This window comes from Kogia breviceps, chromosome 1, assembly GCF_026419965.1.
Source record: "Kogia breviceps isolate mKogBre1 chromosome 1, mKogBre1 haplotype 1, whole genome shotgun sequence".
In the NCBI taxonomy this organism is placed as follows: Eukaryota; Metazoa; Chordata; class Mammalia; order Artiodactyla; family Physeteridae; genus Kogia; species Kogia breviceps.
In genome coordinates, this window is record NC_081310.1 from 114,940,915 (window position 1) to 114,965,678 (window position 24,764).

At 40.0% G+C, this 24,764-nt stretch overlaps 1 protein-coding gene across 1 annotated transcript; it reads right to left on the reverse strand.

Moving 5' to 3' along the window:
* Nucleotides 1–943: 943 nt before the first annotated feature.
* Nucleotides 944–22,796, reverse strand: SLC16A4 (solute carrier family 16 member 4). Its single transcript, XM_067041640.1, is given in 10 exon segments — nt 944–1,121; nt 1,123–1,252; nt 10,426–10,519; nt 11,579–11,790; nt 13,917–14,432; nt 15,705–15,866; nt 16,042–16,185; nt 16,913–17,045; nt 21,298–21,416; nt 22,647–22,796. Coding segments are annotated over 9 exon segments (1,506 nt in total). The 5' UTR covers nt 21,385–21,416; nt 22,647–22,796; the 3' UTR covers nt 944–1,093.
* Between the last annotated feature and the right edge of the window lie 1,968 nt (nt 22,797–24,764).

Here is a 24,764-nt window from a genome sequence, read left to right on the forward strand (position 1 = left end):
CAGACTGATGGAAAAGATTGACATGTTAGCTCATATAGTGCTCTGTTAAAAGTTAGATGAGATTACAGAGGAGAGAATGACAATGCTGGGAGAGGTTTTCCAGAGGCTTTTGGTGAGTCATATTGTGAAGGATAAGTGAGACCGTACCTGGTGGAGAATGGCAAGCCATCTTTTGGTGTATCTCCCATTAAGAGCCACCTATTCAACTTTCATATAAAACTTATTCTAAAGATATGTCTAAGGCTTCCCTGGTGGCACAGTGGTTGAGAGTCTGCCTGCCGATGCAGGGCACACGGGTTCGTGCCCCTGTCTGGGAAGATCCCACATGCCGCGGAGTGGCTGGGCTTGTGAACCATGGCCGTTGAGCCTGCACATCCGGAGCCTGCGCTGTGGAACGGGAGAGGCCACAACAGTGAGAGGCCTGCATACCACCAAAAAAAAAAAAAAAAGATATGTCTAGATATTTAGCTTGAACATTCCAGATAATTAGATATAGTGAAAAAGTAACATTGAATGAGTAGGAATACTATTCAAATGATCTTGCAATAAAGGTTTGTTGTTTGTGGGTTTTTTTCTTTTTTTAGCAGTTCTTTTTTATTTTTTATTACATAGCAATACATGTTTATTATAGAAAATTTAAGAAACAAAATGATGAAAAGAAAACAGATTATCTCTACTTAAGAAGCAAAGATAAACTATTTGGGAGGTGTATACTCTTCCAGTCACTAAACAATGTTTCAATGTTCATTCAGATTCCAGAGTTCAATGACTGTTTAATACTGCTTTATATGAAGGAAAATGTTTTTCTGTCTTTACATATTTTTGCGACTGAATTACCATGGCACAACTGAGAGTTTGGTTAATTTATTATTACAGTACATTCTGATTTTCATTTAATATCTAAAGTAACTGCTTCAACTGATTAAAATTTTAGCCTATTTGATTAAATAAATACGAACAAAGACATTCTTCAGAGTGCTAAAGCAAAAAGGAACCTTAAAAAATTATGTGGTTCAACTTCTTAGTTTACAAATGCGGGTACTTTTCTTCCATGCTTTTGTTTCCAGTGACTTTTAGTTTAGACTCTCTTTTGTTAAGCTCTCACTTGATTGCAGTCCTCTTTTTCTGGTCAGACTGTTTTTCCATCTCTCAGCCAATGGTACAAAGAAAAGGGAAACTGAAGAGAGGAGATAGCATATGCCTGAGAAGTAGAAGGAGCCGGTGTATGTCTGGGTATAATCATATAACCAACCTATAAGGAAGAAAGGATTTCTGTTAGTGATGCAAACCTTCATTAGGAGTTCTCAGCCATGAACCGTTCCTTGAAGGAAGGAACTTCTTGTACTTACTAGTCTGTATTGTGACCCATTAGAAAGTTAGTCAGCTTGCTTACCTGTCTTATTTTCTATTGATGAAGTTAAATCAATTCCATCTGAGTTAGGGGTTTAAACCTTGGGTTAAAAGTAACTGTGAACCCAGAGCCCATCTCCAGTCTTGTAATGGAAGTTGGAGAAAATTAGGAACACGTACCATTTCATTTTACAATGAATTTTATTAGAAGACCACTATTCTTACGAAGAAAAATATTGTGAATTACTATTTTCCAAAGAAAAAAGTGAGAACTGATAATTGTCTTTTTTCCTTCACTGAACAGACATTTGATTTCTTACTGTGTTCCCAGCAATGTGCTAGGTGTTGAGGATATGATAATGAGCCAAAACAGACATGGTCCCTGTCCTCATAGACCATATAGTTTAGTGGGGATTTGGTATTAACCACATAAGTTATACCTGCGATAAAGGCTGTGAGGGGATGGATGGTTCAGGAGGTTATGAGAACAAATGAAAAGGAACTGACTTACTTGGCCAAGTGGCTTAAACAATGACGATAATTCCCCCTGAAATCAAAGTGCTTTTTTAAAGCAAGAATTGGGAGGGTCCTCAAAATCATTTGGCTAATGGCACATACTAGAACTTCTTAAGTGAAACTCTTTTTTTTTTTTTTTTAAATGTGAGTTTGTCGTGGCAAAGAATATTTGTGCAAGGCACCAACGTTTATACGTTATTGCAAAAGTCAACCCTGTGAAAAAGACAAATAATGTCTCAATATTATTATGAAAATAGTTTTGACCTCAGGCTCCCTAAAAAGGGCTCAGGGGTCACAGTCTTTTCTAGATTATTGTATTCATATTATGCTTGTAGATGCAAACTTACAATATGGCTTTTATAAGTTTTTATATTTAAAATCTTGAAAAACCTTAAGGATGTTATTCTGATCGTTTATTCAAAAAATTTTGGTACTCTATGCCAGCACAGTTCTGGTTACTAGGGGTAAACCCATGGAAAAAATGGATGAAAATATATGTCTGCATGGAGCTTACATTGTATCTTTTGATTTTCACTTATATCTTGGAACATGATTTCTCACTGGATGATGTGTAGAGTATACCCCTTTTTTTTTTTTTGTCTGATTGTGTATGTCTCTATCTCCTCTCCTTTTTATTCTCTTACTTGGCTCTGATAGAGACTTTCAATTTTTGTTTGTTTACTTCATTAGCTTTTTGTTTCCTTTTCTTAATGAATGAATGGAATGTTTTATTTAAATTCAGCTAACTTTGAGTTGCTTTTACTTGTTTGATCAGTGACCTCAATTACATGTTTCTTGGAGTTAAGCAAAATAGTGAAACCAACTGGGACAAGTCTTTATTATGTTGATTGACCTTTAGCTATCTAAGAAACGGTTGACCAATCTATCAGTTTTTCTAGAAATTTCTATGAAGGAGGAACTGTGGAAAGCCGCACCTCCACTTATCCTTTGTCCCTTAGTATAGCAATTTACCAGTTTATATATAACCTGTGAATTGTAAGACAGGGGTATTTGAAGTAACACTCTAGGAAAAGACTACAGATTCTTGGAGAGGGAGGTAGATAGTGCTGCTAAAAGGTCAGGAGGGTAAAACTAAAAATAGTGAAACTGAGTTGTTTTATAAATCCTGGAGGGACTAAAACAGTTTAAGAGAAAACTGCTTATAAGCCTTTCATATCACACACACTTAAAGTCAGAATGTTGTTTCTGAAATGTGAAAGATAAGATATATTCAGTGTATTTTCTTACCGGGGTAGGGAATTACTTAGCATGCTTTAGAACTGTTTCTGTGTATTTCCATGCAACGTTTTAATTTATTTATTTTTGTCGTGTTGCACAGCTTGCAGAATCTTAGTTCCCCAACCAGGGATTGTACCTGGGCCCCTGGCAGTGAGAGCGCTGAGTCCTAACTACTGGACTGCCAGGGAATAGCCAATGCAAATTTTAATGAAATAATTTGTTTTAAATCTGTTTCTCCCATTCATGCTTGAGTATTGAGAGAGTAGTATATTTTAAAATTCTGTCTCTAAGGTCTAATTGCCATTCCATATGATAATAATGTGCAGTTGAGTATTTAGTTTTAAGATGTTATTTATAATAGCAAATATGAGGTGAAATGTAAGATGCAGGACTGTATTGTACTATTATTAATTAATTGTCCTATGAAAATATTAGCTTCATAATCAAGCTTAAATTTAAGTGGCTACTAGGTAAGTTAAATTCATAGCTTTGCTGCTCTAACCAAACATCTCTATTTGGTGGGAATAATTAGCCTTTCCCCACCATTGAAAGTAAAAGAAGACTGTATAGGGAATTCACTGGCAGTCCCGTGGTTAGGGCTCCTCGCTTCCACTGCAGGGAACATGGGTTCGATCCCTGGTCAGGGAGATAAGATCCCACACGCCACGCGGTACGGCCAAAAAAAAAAAAGACTGTATATTTGATCTGATTTTATTAGGTCTTTGTACTTTTTTTATAATAGCATGAAATAGATGTAAATAAATGCACTTTCAACCCTGAACAGTTTCAGGGTTATTGTTGGTAGTTCAGAAACCACTGCATTCTAATCATTTTCAAATGGAAATACACGCATAAGTCGACATTCAAAAGACTGGGTTTCTTTGTGGTCATAGCAAAAGCATTGTGAGTGGCAGAGAATACCAGCCACAGTCCAGGAAAGTGTGCAATGGATCTGAGCCTCCACTCCATGCTAAGGAATACTGTATGTAGCCAGCATTCTGAGGAGTACACTGCCTACTGGTGCAGACTTCCTAAGCTGAAGTCCCCTCTAAGCATTTCCTTGGTGTCTCCAGACTACCTGCATCAGATTCACTTAAGATGCATGTTAATTGTGCAAATTCGTTGGCTTCCTAAGCATACTTCCTCCTAGGTGGCACCCATTTGATTCTTACGTACAATAAAGTTGTCCAAATTACTTCTTTACAGCTGTAACCCTTGTTCTGGGTAGGGATATCTAATAATGTTTCCTGTGATAATTTAAAATAAGAAGATAGGCCTCAGCTTCCTTGAACAGTTTTTTAAACCAGTTTTCTTACAGTCAACAAAAAAGGGATTGGAATAATCTTTAAAGTTTGATGTTGAATATAGAATCTAAATTCATTTATTAAAATGTCAACATTTAAAAAATGATACTCTATATCATTTTATGGGTTAAACCATACATGTTTAAAAATGAGTTTAACATCTTGTCTAAAAGTATTCATATCTGATATCTCAGAAGTTGATTTTTAGCTGAGTTATGAATCCTTTTCAATAGGATTACTACTGTAAGTTTACTATTGGTCATCTTGTTAAGATTTGAAATACCCCTAGAAGGCCCAAAGTTCCTTGATGGTAGTTAAATTAGTTGTTGAGGATTCTGTAAGTGACTAGCCAGTATTGAACCAGAGCTTCTAACTGTTAGGCTGTAGAATAGTGGCAGACTTCCAAGGTGTGCAGAGACAATGATCTTCTCACATTCTTGGGGTCACTGGAGCCGCCGCCTGGCTGTTAGCAGCCTTGTCATTTTACTTTGGGTGTGCTGTACAAATATTTCCTGTATGTGCCACGAAGGGAAAAATCTTGGGAAACATGGTTTAGCAAATATAAACCTCAGTGCCTTTTAAGACAGGAACTCTCTAAAGGCCTCATGATAGAAATTTGCTATAAGATTTACTGGTAGTGCTATAAGTATTGGCTCTGTGTTGTAAGTTTTATTAAGAGGATTGTGGTCTGTGTTAGGATTTTGAAACTTGATTCCTTGGCCTTGCAAGGGAAGGACTACCTCCCCCCTCTCCCTTTTAAACCACAATAGAGAGCTATTTGGAATTTATTTTTGATGCTTTTGTAGGGATTCATTAATCCTAGGAATGCTGTATCAAAGTAAAATTCTGTGGGATTTGTTGCTCATGGGGAAAATAAGCACTGGATAAAGAAATGATTTACATTGTTTCCTTTTGCCTCTTCAGGGTATAATATATTCCTCAGGATTTAAAGGACAGAGAACTTTGTTCTGCCTTCTCACTTGTCCTCCATATCCCCAATCTCCAAAATGGATTTATAGCAGACCAAAAGGTTAAGTTGCTTGTGTGTTTGTTTTCCAAATAAAATTTCAGGCCGTAGAGAAATTCTCAACTGATAGACCAAGATGACTGATAAAACTGTAGAGAGCATGGTTGATAAAAGGTGGAGTGAGGACTGGGTGGAATATTTGTTTAACATTGTATCTGAAATGAGGATGGAATAGAGATAGGAAATGACCTGTCATTTCATGAGGAGATGAACTTGTCTGTGTTAATGGGACAGAGACAAGCTTGGATGGATGAATTTCCATTTTAGCCATTGTCTTTTCTTGTAAAATGCAGATAAAGAGTTAATGCAGGACTTCCCTGGTGGCGCAGTGGTTAAGAATCCGCCTGCCAATGCAGGGGACATGGGTTTGAGCCCTGGTCCGGGAAGATCCCACATGCCACGGAGCAACTAAGCCCGTGCGCCACAACTACTGAGCCTGCTCTCTAGAGCCCGCAAGCTACAACTACTGAAGCCTGCGTGCCCAGAGCCCATGCTCTGCAACAAGAGAATGAGAAGCCCACACACCACAACTAAGAGTAGCTCCTGCTTGCTACAACTAGAGAAAGCCCATGTGCAGCAATGTAGACCCCACTCAGCCAAAAATAAATAAAACTAAATAAATAAATTTATAAAAAAGAAAAAAAACTTGGAAAAAGAGTTAATGCAAAATTACCAGTTTTGCTCCATGGTGTTTCTGATGAATTGTGAGGTTGAATAATAATAGCAAGAGAGAGATGTACTTCTACTTTAGGAACTAGTTACCTTTAGCTTATTCTGGAGTACAATCAACTTATTTGGCATTAGAATTAATTTTCCTTGAATTTATTGAAAAAAATTATTTTTGTGAAATATCTGCTTGATTGAGTGAATGAAGCTTTACTATATTTTAAGGTCATTTTTATTATACCAAAGCTTAGGGTGCCTTCATTTAAAGGCAAGAAAATGGAGACATGGGTTACAGTGGCTCAACCAAATTTTCAGTTAATGAAGTGGAAGAAGAATGCAAATTCTAACAATTCTCAGTTTTAGACATTTTAGATTAAGTCCTAATGTTAAGCAGTGTATGTGGCTGACAGAGTGAATGCTATACCATGATCCAATAAGGTATGAAAGAACATTGAACAAATAATTTTGTCTTCTCTGTGTCCTTGTGGCAGCTAGTAGAGTTCTGTGCTAATAAGTTGTTTAATAATTATGGAATGAATACTGAGTTATAATCAAATAATTACTTGTGAACCAAACAAAAACAAAATAAATGAACAAACCAAACCAAACAAACATGTAGATACAGAGAATAGAGTAGTTGTTATCAGAGGGGAAGGGGCAGGAGGGAGGACTAAATGGATAAGGGAAATCACCTGTATGGATGGAAAATACATTTTTGGTGGTGAAAACAAAAAATATTATTTATGTCATTTTAAGGGAGTTTTCAGAGATTTGTGCTTTAAATTTTTTATATTAAATATTAGAATAATATATGCACTCATCAGTTGGGAAAGTGGGGTGTATGTGGAAGAGAGGGGAGCTACATTTGGTGGTTTGTTTTATAGGCAGCTGATATGGGCTGTTGGTGGTTTTATTTTTATTTTTTAATTTTTTTTAATTTTAATTTTTATTTTTATTTTTTTTTTTGCGGTATGCGGGCCTCTCACTGTTGTGGCCTCTCCCGTTGCGGAGCACAGGCTCCGGACACGCAGGCCTAGCGGCCATGGCTCACGGGCTTAGTTGCTCCGCGGCATGTGGGATCTTCCCGGACCAGGGCACGAACCCGTGTCTCCTGCATCGGCAGGCGGATTCTCAACCACTGCGCCACCAGGGAAGCCCTGGTGGTTTTATTTTTAAATGAAACTGAACAGCCCTTAGCATTTTGAGCTCATACGTCAAATACCTTGGGTACAAGACTGGGAATATCACATAAGTGACTTATATCTGTCTTGTACATTGGAGAATATGATTATATACTTGCTTTTTTTGCCCAAGGCACTATTTTTTGTATTTAGATTGCTTTCTGCAGGTATACTTTTGTTAACAGGGGTCTATTAGAAATGTATATTAAGTTTTAAAAATATTAATACTTTTTATTTTTCCACAACCTTCCAAGGCTTCCATCTTGGTGTCAGTGTATAGTTCTGGATGCCATCTACCAGCAAAAAACAGCATTTGGGTTTGGATGAACAGTGACATTTGGCCTACCCTTGGGTCTACCGACCACCTAGGTCAGGAAACTAGAACAACCCCAAAACTGATCCAGTCTGAAGCAGGGCATATTATTAACTAAAATTGAATTTGTTGCTGAGTATTGGCAAGAATAGGGAGGGCTGTGGGGTGGAGCGGGCAGGTTGGTCGCTTGTGGGGAGTGGGGGGGGGGGTAATTTTTAAAGTATTATTTATTTCAATCCCTGTCAGTTTTAACCAAGATCTGATGAAGAATTTTGTTGCCACTATATTTCTTATAATCACCATTACAAAAGATGTATAAATAATTTTCTTGCCCATATGCTCTATTTACGTTTTTTTAAAGAAAAAAGTAACTTTAAAAAATATCGGTTATATGATTCATTGGGTTTCCTATGCTTTATTTTCCCCTTTCCTTGAATTTTTAAAATATGCTATATAGAACTAACTTGTTTTTCTTTTTCATTTCCATATAGGAAGGAGAAAATTATTATCCATGTACCATTTTTAACTAGTCTTTTTACAGGATTATTGTGAAACATTTTACTGTTTGCTAGATTCCTCATTTTAAATGCCTGTAATCTTTTATAGGAATTTCAACTTTTGTACTTTGATAACAACAAGTCTAGGTAAGTAAAAAATGAGGATCTTATACAGTTTGGAAGATCTAAGTTTGATTTAGAATTTAATATTTTATAACCAGCAAGCCTTTTGATTTAGTTAAAGCTAAAGACAGTAACGTAACTTGCCTGTACCAGTTGAGGGTTGAGTGGATCTGTAACTCAGTATTTCTGATGTTCTTTAGTAGTTGCTGCTGGAGTCAGAAGTTAGGAACAAATCTAATGGCCTTTGTAAAACCCTCTTGTCACTTCACAGAGCAAGGACCTACAGGAGCAAGGGCTCTCCTGAAGTCCCTTCAGCAAGAAGTCTAGCACTACATTGTAGTCAATGAGAGACCGTGGTACAGAGCAGGAAACTTAACTGAATTATATATTATTATCATAATCTTGTTTAAGATACTCTGAGCAACTCCCAGACTAAAAACCTGTACTTAAGCTTTCAGCAATAGCCTATCACTTCCTTTGACTTTTTTGTAGAACTTAAAAAATTTATGATTGCCTAAATAATATTTTCAGAGTTAGCAGGTAAAAATTCTACCATGAGCTCTGTCTTTATGCTCACTTACAGTGCCAGGGTATCTTGGACATTGGGTAATAAAAGGCTTGAACTTTTTTTTTTGACTCGCTAATAGTAAGAAATGTGTTTTACATCACATATGTTTTCTGTTACATAGGTGTGTGTGCGTGTGAAATAAGTTTCACAATAAAGTGATGCACTCTGATTTCTAATCTGCTTGTGGTCCTTTTTTATTAAAAAAAATTTTTTTAAGATCATGACCAACAAATTGGTTTCAAGACCCACACATACATTTATAGCTTTTTCCTTTCAAGTAATACTCCTCACAAAAGTTGCTTTGTCTTCTCATACATTGAACTCTTTAAATATTTTTAAATATATACAAAAACATTTATCTCTAAACATGTAGTTTTGTTATTTGCCTTCATCATTTGAATAAGATATTCTGTGCCCTGGTATTTGTTACTTCCCTACACTTTTGGCCTAAAAGGCTTGAAAAGTTCCAACGCATCATTAGGACAGCCAGTGAAGACGGGTCAAAACTGAAAAAATTCATCAGCAAACTGTATTTGAACTCTGTTTCCTGTATTTCACTGACCTGGTTACTAGCCATAGAGTAGCTCTGCTAGCCGCCTCTGGTGCTTGCTTGGTCTTTTACCACTCCCTGTATAACAATTCTGGGATATAAAATTCTAGCCTGTTTTCCAATTACGAAGTATTGGCTAAGTTAGACCTCATGGGAAGAGGTGTGTTCATAAATGCAAATAAGGACTTAGTTGTGTATTTGTGTAATTTTTTCCTTTAGATAGGTATACCTAAATTGAAACTCAGTGGTAAATTGTTTTACCTTCAGTAATAATTTCTTTTATTAAGTTTTTATACTTTTGATATTTGCCTTTAAGTCTTAAGTTTATAGAGGTGCAAGTCTAATGTCATTATAAAACTTAGTTAAAAAAATGATAGTGGGACAAGATCAGACCCTTTTTCTGTCTTACTTCAGGACTTAGGGAAGCAGAAGTAAGCTTTAGGCTGAATTCCTTTTTGTGGATGATTGGAAATGCTGTAGTAATTTGTAATTCAACTATATTGAGAACCTATAGTGTAAGATACTAAAGCTTAAGTCTGTTTCCTAAAGAAATTTGCGTGAGTAGGCAGTCTTTTAATAGTCTTAGATTAAATGTTCAGCAAGCGCAAAATGTCCCAGTAGGTAAAAAGTGAATGTAAAACAATGCTTCAGTCTTAAAGTTGAGTTAAAAACAGAACTCTCCCAAGTTTTACTCTACTTGTATTTAATGTTCACCAGTGGCCCCACATATCCTCTCCACAGATTCTGGCCTTTAGTCCAAGACAGCTTTTGTTTGTTTTTGTTTTTAACCATCATAGGTCTTTGGGCATCTGATAAAACTCTGGATTGTCTCCCCAGAGAAGTAGATATACACACAATCCCTGCTCTAAGAGTCCCAAGAGAATGTAAGAATCTGCCTAGTGCACATCTGTTGAATTAACCCTCAGATTCTCCTGGATTAGTGATGGAATTGTGAGAGTTGGTGTAGGAACAGCAGAGATAATCATCAGTTTCTTTTAACCTGATAAGTCGTTACCTGTTACCATTAATCATCGATCAGCATTTTGTTTCATTGCTGTTGAAGTTTACTCAGAATGTGGGTAAGCTGTTACCTGCTAAAGGTGGTCCAGAAAGGACAGCCATCCCAGCAAAGAAACTGGCAAGCCCCAAGAACCTGTGTACCATAGAATTCCCAGACAGATCAACCTGCAGGGATTAGAATCCAGTGTTAGCCATATTGAGGGTGAAATTCTCTGGAGACCTTTGCCTACAGAGGGGCAAATACTGTGTATGTCATCTGAAACTGTGAACAGTTGACTTCTGAGGTGATTTGGATGGCATTTTACCCTGGTATGAAAGAGCTGAGGCAGATAGGGAATAGTAATTTCAGTGGGCAGACAGTGTTTTCATTTTATTAGTAAGGAACGTTAGTTTTTGTTTCTTTTTAAAAATATTTTAATTGGTTCAGGGATACTTTTTTCCCCTGAACCTCACTGCTCTTCTCTGTTAGGAAATGGTATTTACAGTTGGAGCTGACAGTGGTATTATTGAATCTACCTATGGCTGAATACCAACAATTGGTTTATAAGAAATCAGATATCACAGGAGTTGATTTCAGCTTTAGAAAGTTTGATTTTTGCTTAAGCCTCATATAAGATCCTGCAGCACTTATGCTAATATTGATATCAGGCCAGAAGATTACGGGGGATTCTGTTGCAGCACACTGGGGGCCTAGTTCTAAGAACCCATGGGGTTCCAAGAAAAACCCAAAAGTATTTGTATAACTCAGTTCCATTCAGGTCTAGGACTTCATGTCAATTTGGGGTAAAGATGGAGAGGAGTTAAACACAATGTCCTTATTAAAGTATACAGAACTTCTCTCAACTAGAGAGAAGCCAGTGCTGGTCAGGAAGCCCTTTCTTCTTTTAAGGAACTCTTCCAAGATGTGTCTTAGAACCAAAGAAATTTCTGGAGCTGAAGGAAAGAAGTGAACAGAAGTCTAACCTGGGAGACTGATAAGCAAAATGGAATCCTTCTGATCCCTTTTTGCTCTTCTTTCCTGTCCCACGTGGATAGGCCTCTCACCCCCCGGCCCCACCCCCCCCAAGGTAAGATGAATAGCTGGATAAGATATAGCTAGAAGGTTTCTGAGTATGTTTGTTTTTAATTATAAAATTAATACAAAATATGTTTTCTCTTTTGGGGAGGTGATTGTTAACACTTTTACTAAATGGTGTAAGAACGTTAATGAGTGCATCTACTCACCAGTACAGGAAGTATCAATGCCAGGTAACCACCAGAGAAAATGGCAAAGAAGATGGTATAGGTCATAAGTAGTGGAAATGTGGTGGCAAAAGGAGCAAGCAGGTTACTGATGCCACAGAGGATGAGGTAAGACTTGTGGTAATGATACTTCTTGATCCAGTTTTGATCAGCAACCCATCCAGAGATAATCTGACTGACTGTCTCAATGATACCTGGAACAATATTGAAAAGGTCTTATGAAATCCTAATTTCATTTTCCTAGCCCCTTTGAAAACTGTAAATGCATAAGGCATCTTTTCCTAAGTAATATGACTTCATCCTGAGGCTGGGACATAAGAGAAAAAAAAGGTTCCATTTGTCTATCAATAGATTCTATTATTTACTTAGCTATTCCAGACACATCAATAAAATACCAAAAAGGCTTCTTCAGAGTTGGGTAGAGGACTCACCAGGTGTTTTTTCTGATTGTATTTGGGAAACTCATACCACCAAACTGGGAATACCAGGTTATAGAGAACGCTGGGCTCAGTAGGCCTCCCTTGAAGAGGTGAGGAAGGGAGATTTCTTGAAGATTAGTAAACCCACAAGTTAGTGTCCTGGGGGAGTCATATGGTGGACGACTGAAGTATAAATAATACAGTTTTATGGTGAAGAAGAAAAACAGATGTTGAGACTCATAATTGTATATGAGGTTTTGGTAATTAAGTCCTCCTCCAAAGGCTATTATGCTTAACTTGAAAATATGCAAAGTCTTGAACACTGGAACTACGGTGTAACTTGAGTAAAATTTAAGAATAACATTTTCACTTAGTTTTATGATAACAGAACATTCTTATCCTTTATCCTATTATATGTTAATGTAGCATTTAAATACTGAAAGAGATTTTCACCAAGAGGAGCATGAGCTGCAGATCCCCCCTCAGCCACCAGGTACGCGGGCCTCTCACTGCTGTGGCCTCTCACTGCTGTGGCCTCTCCCGTTGCGGAGCACAGGCTCCGGACGCGCAGGCTCAGCAGCCATGGCTCACGGGACCAGCCGCTCCACGGCATGTGGGATCTTCCCGGACCGGGGCACGAACCCGTGTCCCCTGCATCGGCAGGCGGACTCTCAACCACTGCGCCACCAGGGAAGCCCTGCAGTTGTTTTATACTTAAAATTCTTCCTATGGTTCAAACATAAATTGCTCCACAAAAAGGAATTAAAAATTCTTACTACCATCTCTGTATCTATTTTTACAGTTATTTCCTAGGATACATATTGAAACTTTATGTTCTTTGGTCCTGCTGTAAAGCCCTAATCTGATCTAAATTGATACTACCAGACACTTCAGTGGAAAAAAAATCAGTTTAGCTTTGTATCTTTTCCTTGTGTACGCAAGTTTTATTTGACCGAAGCAGTTGGAAATGGGGTGCAGTCGGTTTTTCAAGGGCTTGGTAAATAGTCTTTTCCAGAAATTAGCAAGAGAAAAGTTAATGTTGAGCTACTGAGAATTTCCAGATAGAGGAAACCAGTTCCATTTCATTCATTTTCATTTTTTTAGACTCCCTATTTTGTCAGTTGAAAGAATCCATATCTTTTAGATCAAGCATTCTGTTTCCATACATTTTTATAAGTACTCAACTAAAATGATTGTTTTTTTCATTCTAGTTCATTTAAAATGTCAGCCTACCCATTAATGACTAGCCTTAGTATGCTTATTTATCTTATCCTCTTACTTTGAGTTAAAGGGGGAAAAATTCTTAGCTACGAATACTACTAGAACATTATTGAATGCTTACAGTAGTTCAGGTACTATTCTGAACTCTACATGCATTACTTGCTTAATCCTAATAACCTTCTGAGAGTAGATGCTATTCATATATTACAGACAAGGAAATTGAGACGCAGAGAAGGCAAGTAACTTGCCCAAGGTCACACTGTCATACACTGCAAAAACTTGAACCTGGAAAGTCTAGCTCCAGAACCAATCCTTTCAACCACTGCACTGTGCAGCCTACCTAGGATTGTTTTTGCTTGCTAAAATGGCTGTTGTCACTGAGCACCAGCTTTCTAAAGTTAGGTGTCCAACAAATACTTAGATACTGACATGAAAATAAGACTTGCTTTGGGGTCCGCTGGCTGGTAGGGAAGAGCCTGTGTGCAAGATGCAGTGACAGGTTGGAGGGAAATCCTGCTGCTCCCACCAGCCTCAGAAAACTTGCTTTTCTGGCCTTCCCACAACTCCTTTTTTAAAAAAAATTATTATTCTTAAGCTTTTAAAAAATAAAATTTAATAAATTTTTGTAAAATTAAGTTCATTTCTCCTTTTGAGCGTGAGGTTGAAGTAGACTTTCTTACCAGCTACAGAAACAAGGTAGGAGGCATCCATGATATTAATCCCCAGTGTTTTGGCTCTGGCTACCAGGTGAAAGGTAGGGATGAAATATGCCAACTGACTGAGGAGAAAAGACCACGTAAATATGTAGAAAAAAGGATTCTTAAGGAGAGAAAAATCAAAGAGTTTTTGTTTGCAGCTCCACAAAATAGCCTTTTTCCCATAACTTTCTTCATTAGTTTTTCGGAAGAGTCTGTTCCTGTTAGGTTCGTTGTTGAACTCTTCATTTTGATTTTGTGAGACTGTTAAACTTATACCAGGTTGTCCATCCTGCATAGTATTGTCCCTGATGGCAGACTTTTGTATCTCATTGCAGCATGATGTTTCTGTCCCACACGTTGCTTCTGGACCACTTGCAGACAAACTGCTACTTTTATCTTTAATATCGGAATTGCTCTCGCTTTTGATATGGATAGGTCTCAAGAGCATACTAGAAGGCACCAAATGCAGTGTAATTGCTCCAAATAATATAAGGGCACCTAAACAGGAGAGAGAAATTGAGAAATTAAGCTAAAAATTACCTCTCTCATTTCACAATACTCTGTATGCTTAGGCTCAGAAGAGGCCCCACCACTAAATATTCAATCATAGTGCAATAATTCCAGAAAACACTGCTTTATCCTTGTATTTACCTGAAAGTATTTAAATCCATTGACTTAACTGTTAGCCGAACACACTGCTGTATCCTTGTGAAAACGGAGTCCTTGGAGATAGAAAAGGGGAAAGCTGTGCCAGTAGGGGGCATGGAAGGAAAGTTATTTGTGCTAAAGGAAAAAAATGGTTTGGGGTGGGGGGAAGTCATTTCAAATGTTAGAAAATTACAATGTGTTTTAAATATCCTGAAGTGAGGGTGTAGATTTAGGTACAGAAAATACAGAATTAGGTAACGGGAATCATTTGGAAACTGTCTTAGAAGAGGAGTTAGCCTTTCATCCCGTGATGTTTTATATTTCCTTGAAAGAAGACATGCTAGTGTTGCCTTTGAAGCTGAGTAGTTGACTTCAGCATGTTCTGACCAAAGCTGTGACTTGGATGTGTTGCTTCCAGAGATAGAATTAGTTGTAGGTTCTGCTATCCTGTCTTGTGGATTTGTCAGCTGGTCTTGTTCACCATGAGACTACTGGTGGTTTTTTTAATCAGGAATGGAAAAGTTCAACAAAACTGCTCTGTAGATAGGAATAGGCTTATATATCCATGTATATGTACATATACATAGATGTTTTTCCCCAATACTTTGAGGTTATTTTAATCCAAATGTTTTATCTCAGGTATGAAGAAAATTGTGGTATGAATGGTTTTATTCATTTGTGAAAATTTATAGTTGACAGTATATAAAAGATTAAGTATTAAGGAACATAATCCTTTCACTCAATTTTTTTCCATCTATTTTAGTGAATCTGATGGAGGAGACTTTTTTTAATGCAGATTTTTTTCTTAAAGAGAAAATTTGAAGAGAATGCTTTCAGTAGAGGATCCTTGTTTCCCCAGGAGTACCGCTTTCCCTGCAAAGGTGTGTTTCCCCAGCCGCATAGATTGCCCTCCATCCCCTCAGACTTGAACTCTGTGGTGAACTCTGAGTTGCCTGTGTGGCGGGCAAAGCCTGCAAGTAGTTCAGAGTCTCTTTTGCCATATATTCTCCAAGGAAGAATACTTTACTTTAGAATCATGCTGACTTCCCCTCTAGTCATCAGAGAGAGGGCTCAACATTAAATCTTACAGAGTTGATGGTTCAGAAACTTAGAATGACTCACCTGTCCAGTCATATAGATCTATCAGGACTTTTGTAAAAGGCGCTAACAGAAATGTCAGTCCCATCCCTGAACGGGCAATAGCTGTAGAAAGAGCTAATCGTTTTTTGAAGTATTTGGTAGTGACCACAGCAGCGACTTGGTACAAGAAAGCAGAACCCAAACCTAAAAGAAAAACATAATAGCTTGGAATCACTTTCACATTAAGTGGCTTGGTACTGGACAAGATATTCTCCTGGACCAGAGATAATATAAGTAGGCCTTTTGAACTCATGGAGAGTAAAAGGGAAGGTTCCTGGTTCCATTTTTTTTTAAGTCTTAACTTTTACAATGTACTCACCAGGTAAAAATCCCATAGTCACACAAAGAAAGGGAATGCTTGTAGCCCAGCTGCTGATCACATATCCACCAGTAACAAGGAAAGCCCCAAGAATGGAGGCAGTTTTCTCTCCAATTATGTCACAAATAACAGCAACTAGGGGACCTTGGGAAAAGAAACAAATGCTAGTTAAATGTGCTCTGGCATCCCTTATCTTCTGGTGTGCAATTTAAATGGGCAACTGAAGGGAAATAAGAGGACTCTACATTTGTGTATCCTTCAAAAAGGTGTCTGTATTGAGTTTCTTAGTATTCCCAGTACCACACTATTTTGCTTTTAGGAAGAAGTTTTGTTGTTTTTTGTTTGTTTTAAAGAAAAGATTGTAAATAAACAGTTTTGGAAAGGAAGCTTGCTGAAAATGCATTATGAAACCTCTGCAGAAAAACGTTGCCTCTAGTGACCTATGACTAGAACAAAGTTCAATTATTTATCTACATCATGTTCTAGCTCCAACTAGAACTAAAGGAAGAGGAATTGGTTCTATCTTTTAGAGCTTTATGGTCAGAGCTTTATGGTCGACATTCCAGTTGAGAGACTGGCTCATTGAACCTATATTAAGACACTGTTGAAAGAAACAAGGCATGAAAATTGAATCATGGAATTAAATAGTTGGATTCTTCACCTTTCTTTGTTTAAGCACTAATTTTTCTAGTTTTTCCAAGTCAAGTGGAGGCTAAACACTGCAAGTCCTTTTCTCAGCTTTACATATTGATAAATGAACCTGAGTTTTAGCAAAGCTTCAGTCTTGAATGACTGACAGATGAGTCTTCTTGGAATTGCCCTTTGGTGGTCCTTTTCCTTGGACAGCAAGCTTATTGATGGCTTTATATACCTGCAGAAAAACGAAGTGATGACATGATGGATCCAATCCAACCAGTTTGCTCTGAGGTGCCTTCAAACTCTTCTTGAAAAACCACAAAGAAAATTGCAAAAGTCTTGGTCATCCCCATCACGAACACATTTACCTAAATCAAAGCAGACCAAAGAGTCCAAGTCAGGTGGTGAGTAAGCCATTACAGGGGAGGTTGGAACTGCTGGAGGCTGTGATTCTCTGTGTCACCTTTATTTTACCAGTTTGTTTGCCAGTTCCTCTTTGTAACATTTTATATTGGGGGGGGAGGGGGTTGTCCACTTAGAGTGTCTAATCACTTTACATGAAAGCATCTCATTTAATTCTCATTACAAAGGCATGGAATAGGTGTGCCAATATTGTATTAGAAATTCAGGAAATTGAGATTTAGCTTAAAAGTTGCTCAAGATGGGGGTGCTGGAGCTAGGACTTGAACCCAGATAGACTGACTCCAGACCAACCACTATACCATCCTGTTACAGTAGCATCTGTTAAAAACAGCTAATTCCAGTTACCTTTGTGATAGATGTGTGTTGGTCCAAAAGAATTGTTCTGTCAGTCCTTAGGTTACCTTTGCTTTAACTCTGCTTTTGAGCTGAGTACCCTCCCTCACCTGGTATATAAATACGGCAATCATAATAATTTATCACCCAGTTGAAGCTCTTTGAGAGTGAAAAGTAGCGCTATTAATTGATGCCTGGACAGCAAGGGTAATGAGGATGTATGGTCACCTTACGGTTGGGTCATGTGCCCCACCCTTTTTTTCTGGCCCAACTAACCCTTTTGCCTGCACCACCCTCCTTCCTTCCACTAGGGGGAGCGCCTCTTTTGAGGTCAGGTATTCTTTCAGTGGAGTACCAGCATTTGTTTCTTGGAATTCTGATTCGAAGGGGGGCAGTGAGGAGCAAGGTTCTGAGGGGAACTAGAAGGGAGGCCTAGCCAGGCTCTGCAGTCAGTCAAAGCCCAGGAGCCACAGGTACTCACTCTTGTCTCCAGGGGCTTCCTAGTGGCCCCTTTCCTTTCCTTTTTTTCAGTGGCCTTGGTGTTTCAAGGCCACTTTCTCTGCTTTCAAGCTGGCTATGCATTGTGGAAGGACCACAGATCCTGGGTTCCTTTTCACTGATTCTTTCTCTGTTCACCTGGTAAATATTACCCCCTGTGGTTCTGCAGTCATCTCACTTTATACCTGTCCCATAGACAGCCATTCAATCTCAAAGTTTTAATTACCACCCTTGAACTCCTGGTGTAGTTGTGAATACTGTGTTCTATCTGCAGTCAGCCTGCCTGGGCCAGAATTTTGGCTCTGCTTCCTATTAGGGGTGTGACCTTGGGCAAACTACGGAAGTTAAGCTTCCTCTTTTATAAAGTAGAGATAAAGTAAATGTCACCTAGCTCATAGGACTGTGAAGACTGAGAAAATTCTGGTAAAGTAATACTTAGCACTTAATACTCAAACTATTAACTATGTTTTTGTTATCTTGTGTAACCATTCTGCTTTCCCAAGAGCTCGAGACTCATATTACTGTCTACCATATCTTTCTAACTTAGGTTAACTTACCCAAAACTAAACTCATCTTTCTCTTATCCCATGCCTACTCTTTTCATTTCTCTTGATTGGTACCATCCACCCACTCACCCAAATTAGAGACCTGCCTCCACTTAGGAACCTCCTTCCCTCAGCCTCTACCTACTGAATAAAATAACCAAGGCCTTCCCCTCCATCCTCACTGCTAGACTCTTATTTCAGACTAGTATTATTTGTTTTCTGGAGTAAGAGACTAGGAATCAGTGGTGGTGCTCCAAGGTTGCAAAAGATGGGGTGGTGAGGAGGAAGTTCCTTAATGTATTTTTTCCCATTCTGATTTGATAGAAGCTACAAGACTTTCCTTATTTAGAGTGAACAATGCTATGGACACCAGGGCTATATATTCAAAAATGAAAAAAGCATTTTATCAAGCACTTTGTAATCATAACGTGCTTCAAAGGCACCTCTATCAGGAAATGAGGCTAGAGAATATACATGAACCTTAAATGACCCAGACTTGTTTCTTTCAGTTTAAAATACAGGGCGGTGATTGCCTCCTCTCATGAGCAGGGAATGTGACAATGAGGCATCATTCTGTAAAATTACCCTTCCTCTTTTTCTGTGGACATGGGTTCTGTGCTGGCATCTACAGGATGCTGGCCTCTATGTTCTTAGCCATCTGAGTTTGGCTAGCTACTGGTCCCCCCAATTTAGCACCTTTCCTCTCTGGTCTTTCCTTGGTGTCTGGGCATAGCAGCTGTAAGTGGATATGACTTGTCTCTAATAACTGGGTCTGTGCCTTCCACTGTGTATATCAAGAAGGCCAAGGACATAGCCTTTGTAGCCACCCTGCCTCCCTACCTTAACTTGTAACCTTCCAACTTTGTTTCTGTTTTGACTCAGAGCTATTAAAAATCTTTTCCCCAAAGTCCAGATATTCCCTTAGTTAACTAAGCAGACTAGATAATCTGTATTATACTATTTCATCTCATGTTTTGGACCAAGGTTGATGGGTTTCAGTCCTGTTCCAGAGTCCACATCAGACACTGTACATGGGCTTACCCCATCGTCCATCTATCCATCCTTCCATCTGTCAACAGGTATTTATTGAGTGCCTACTGTGTTCCAGGCTATTTACTAGGGCTTACAGTGGTGAGCAAACAGACATGGCCCCTGTGCTCATGGAACATTCAGTCTTGGGACACAGCCTGAATACAGAAAACAATCATGCAAATATGTAGTTATAAAGTATGGTAAGTTAGAATGAGTCATTTTTTTTAAAAAGTAGGGAGCTCCTGAAGAACATGTTGTTATTGGGTTTTTCACTTACCTTTTCAGGAGCTCATCTGTTATAGAAAAGTAGACTTGTAACTTATGCAGACACAAAAGCATCGTCATCTTAAGTACCCACATTACCACTGTGGGTGATTGGCCTGAGTTAACTGTTAACATTTTGAGGACCCAAAATGTTTTTTTGTGTGTGTGTGCTTTTATAAGTAGCATCACACCCAAAAAAGTGGGACATTGTTTATTAATCTGGTTGTTAGACAACTTTTCTTACCAGCAACTAAATTGGTCAAATAACTTCCTATCCTCAGAGGATAATACAGGAAAAGGAAGGGTGGTTATTGGGGAGAAAGGTGGGAGAATTAGAGATCCTCACCAACAATACCAGTTCTGCAAAGCCTGTGATGTGGGGAGGTGGCCCAGCCACAGGAAGGCTCTCAGACTTAGGGTGTCCTTAGTTTCCTTTTTAGTAACACTTCTGGGAGGAAAAAAGAGGAGATTCCACATTCTTTGGTAATGAAGCTAATGTTTAACAAATAGTCCTGTGGTTAGGAGTTTTGTATTCTGTGTATCCTGGCTGAGCACTTCTTCCCCTCCTTTCCCCTTCTCTGTCATAAGGGAGGAGGTGTGGTATTTCTATATTGTGGGTTTCAGGGTAGTTATTAGTCACCAGGACCTGCACTCCCTTCCCTGGGAGCTTCAGGGAAGCTGGACTGGGGAGGAGGATCAGGAGGGAAGGGTATCTTTGTGAATATATCTCAAAGTTAACTTACTTGGGAACACTTAAGAGGAATTGGGGAGCTGGTGCCATTCTCAGGGTTGTTTGGGATATAGCTGTGATGGGATTCACCAATCCCATCAGAATGAGCATGCTGATTCACATCACCACTGTCTCACATAACGACCCCAAGAGCTTCTGGGAGGATGAAGGAAAGAAGTTAATTAAAAAACAGAGTGCAGAGTCCAGCTGCTTATGGATGAAGGAGAAAAATCAGGCTCCAGTTTCAGAATCCACATCATTCTCTCCCTTTCCAGACATGTCAGAAATATACATTGGGCCTAACTCTAGCGTAAGTTATGGTTGGCGGGGATGGGTTGGGAAGTGGACAGCAGGCAGAAGAGAAGAAAAGTCCCTGCCCCCTAGGAGAGACGGAGGTTGTTTCCAGCAGGGTTACGTCTATGCTGGGCTGAGGTGGGGAACCCCCCCCCCCCCCCCGCATAAGCACTTTTTAGCAGTTTCCAGTGCTACTTCTGGGATGGTTAAATGTACGATTGTCCCCAAATCCTAATTGCCATGCATCCAGAGTAGAGGTGCTGATGGTAGCTGGAGCACTCTGTAGGTTTAAGGAGGGGTAGGAGACAGGATGGAATGCTTCTGCTTTCACTCAAGGAGGACATTTTCAACTTTCTCTTGGGTTCATTGGCAGTTCCTGGCCTTGCTCTGACCCCCTTTCCATTCAAATGTCAAGGATTTCATAAGTGATCTTAGTCTGCTCTGAGCCTTTCTCAGGGAGCCTTCTTTCAGGCAGTAGCAAAGGGGAAAGTAAATTCTTACCAGGAAGAAATGAAACACAACCATCCATCCCCAACCTCCATCCAGGGTTTTCGTGTAGGGTCGGACCTGCCCCTCCCTCTTCAGCATGATGCTTCGTTTGTTTTAAATGCAGGAGATCCCTGTGACGAATCCAAGACAGAGTTGACTCAGTTGACAAAATGATCCTAACTTTTATTTCCTTTGCAGTATAAAACCACTTGTACTGTAATTTTTTTTTGGCCCACCTCTAAAAATAGATGATTTCTCCTCGTTTCTAAAATTTACAGACTCTCTGGAGTTTATAGACTCTCTGATCTCAACCTCAAAAATACAAGCAGGGCTTTGTACCATTTGGGGGATTTTTGTGGAGGTCTGCTGCCTGGCTTCCCCTGGAAGTCCACAGGGAGCTGACAGTTCTCGTGGAGTATGTCCTTAGTTACATATAAAGTCTGCCCGACTAGACTGTCCCCTTATCCTCGTTTATTCCATAATCATGATCCAGGCAGAACCATGGGAGAAATGAGAAAAAGATAACAAAAGGCTGTGATGTGAGGGACATCAAAGCCACCACAGAAATCTCTCTTCCACCCATTTGAATGGCCTCCGAAAGATGACCACTCAGTTCACTTCAGGCAGGAATAGCAAAGGAGTTGATCGCAAAGCCTGACCTCACTGATTGTGGAGTGGCCATTCCTTGCACTATTCTCCCCCCAGGTCTGCAAACCAAATCCTAGGGCAAGCTGTGCACCAACCACCCTCTGGCCCTCTGGGTAAGCTCTTCACTTTAGAGAAATAAAAAAGGGATGGGGAACTTCAGGTTTGGAAATTCCCTTTCACAGCACTTGCTAAAATGAAAATATTCTAAGGGACTAAATAGACATGACAACAACATGCAATGACTGTTCCTCGAATGGATCCCAGGCCAGAAAAAAGTTGGAAAGGACTTTTGGAGCTGCGTTGGGGAAATTGGAATGAGGACTGTATAGCAGACCAGGTTAGATCTCTTGGGGGTGATGGTGGTCTCGTGGTTCTGCTGAAGAATGTGCTTGTTCTTAGGAGGCGTGTGCTAAGAAGCTCAGGAGTGAAGTGTCATAGAGTCTGCTACCTTCTCACAAATGGTTCAGTAAAATAAATATATAGAGAGAGGAAAAGCGAAGAGAAAATGTAGATATTCTGAGGGAGAGGGCGGCATTCTTTATTTGCCACCGGCAGGTAGGCACGCAGGCTGTTTCTTCCTGGGAAGGAGAATCTGCCGGCACGGCGTGTGGTATGGCCGTCTGTCTGGTGAGCAGGCCGTGCAGGGAGAGATGCCGGTTGTTCAAAACATTATAGAGGACCGACCCCAACACACAGTCCCATTTTCATCCTACCTTTGATGTGGTGTGTAGCAAGGGAATCCTCCACGGACTTGAGGCAACCTGGGAAGAAAAAGAAACTATACAATTTTCTAGAATGTTGCTCTTTTTCTAAGGCGTTTCATTCTTCTGCCCTGTGAAAACAAGCAAGCATTGTCAGAGCCCAGGGTTAGAGCCAATTTAGGCACTCCTGCCAGCGGACTTTACTTCCTGAGGGGAGGAGGAAAGACTGTAATTTGACATCATCCTAGGCCCTCCCTCCACCCAAAAGCAAGCATGGGAGTAAACCAAGTAGAAAATCCTTTGGGTAACTGTTGTTGATTAAACCTGGAGGCCGTCACACTAAGGTGGCTCTAATGCCAAATTGGCCTATGTCAGCAAACCAAAATCGAAACAGGGTTATGAAATGGAAACCTAAGGATGACCAATCACAGACAGCCAGTCAGGAATTAAGCTGTGGCCCATTAATGACTTCCTTGCTTTGCTTCTGCCTTCTCTCTATAAAAGCCTCTCCCTGAGCTCCCATTGGTGGAGTGCTCCTAACATCTTCCAGTTTGACACTGCCCGGTTTGAATCCATTTTTGTTCAAATAAACTCTTAAAATTTTTAATATGCCTCAGTTTGTCTTTTAACAGTTCTGGTGTCAGGGCTTCCCTGGTGGCGCAGTGGTTGAGAATCCGCCTGCCGATGCAGGGGACACGGGTTCGTGCCCTGGTCCGGGAAGATCCCACATGCTGCGGAGCAACTAAGCCCGTGAGCCATGGCCGCTAGGCCTGCACGTCCGGAGCCTGTGCTCCGCAACGGGAGAGGCCACAACAGTGAGAGGCCCGCACACCGGGAAAAAAAAAAAAAAAAAAAAAAAAAAACAGTTCTGGTGTCAGAAGAGGGAACAAAGGAAGGAGACCCCGAGCAGCCAGAGGTAGGTATCTGCTGAGCCCATTGGCTTGATGGTTTCTAGCTGCCTCTGGAGGTTTGGGTAAGCCCCTCTCCCACCCCAGCTCCACAGCTTTTGCAGTATGAACTGTCAGACTTTAGTTGAGCATTTCTTTTTCCAGACTGGGTCCAGAAACTGGTTGGAGTCAGCCTGGGTCCAGGGTCAGACTGGGTTGGTCTTAAACTGGGCTGGTCCTGTGTGAGGTCTCTGGTGAATGAAATTTTGTTTTAAGGGTGAACAAGTTAGGCTATCCTTAACAAAGATAATCTTGTACTACAGTAGCCACAGTTTATCCACTTATGAGGTGCCCTAGAGAAAAAGGGATCCCAGCCAACCCTTACAATAAGGGTAGAGGGAAAATTATTCTTCCTCCTCTACAGTTTCTGGTGACCCGGATGACACCTGCTGGGACACCCCACTTGCTTTAGAGCCTGCTGATGGGATCCCGGGAAAGCTGGCAGAAGCCCATAAAGGGTGAGAATTCTTACCAAAGTCAGTTCTCCTGGACCTCCACCTGTGGTGCCTGGTTGAGAGAGGAAGGTACAATTTCACACTGTTCCTTCCATTCTAGATTCAGATTGGCAGGAGAAAAATGTTTGTCAGAATTAGATCTTTGGGGGCTTCCCTGGTGGCATAGTGATTAAGAATCCGCCTGCCAATGCAGGGGACATGGGTTCGATCCCTGGTCCGGGAAGATCCCACATACCGCGGAGCAACTAAGCCCGTGCGCCACAACTACTGAGCCTGTGCTCTAGAGCCCTTGAGCCACAGCTCCTGAGCCCATGTGCCTAGAGCCCGTGCTCCGCAACAAGAGAAGCCACGACAATGAGAAGCCCACGCACCGCAATGAAGAGTAGTCCCCGCTCGCCACAACTAGAGAAAACCTGTGTGTAGCAACGAAGACCCAATGCAGCCAAAAATAAATAAATTTATTTAAAAAAAATAAAAAAGAATTAGATCTTTGAGTGGTGGCTTGTGAACTTTCATTTAAGTCCCCATTGGTTCTTGGTCTTTTTCCTCCCAGGGACAGCTATAGCTTTCTCATTTATCTTGTTTTATGTCCTGAGAACTTGGCTTGGCTTTCTGCCTATCAGGGCACACAGGTTGGCAGTTCTTATGTGTGCAGGCAGCTCAGCGGTCACATTGGGGACCCCCAAAATATGGCTGGACAGAAATGTGGGTCACCAGCTACCAGGGGA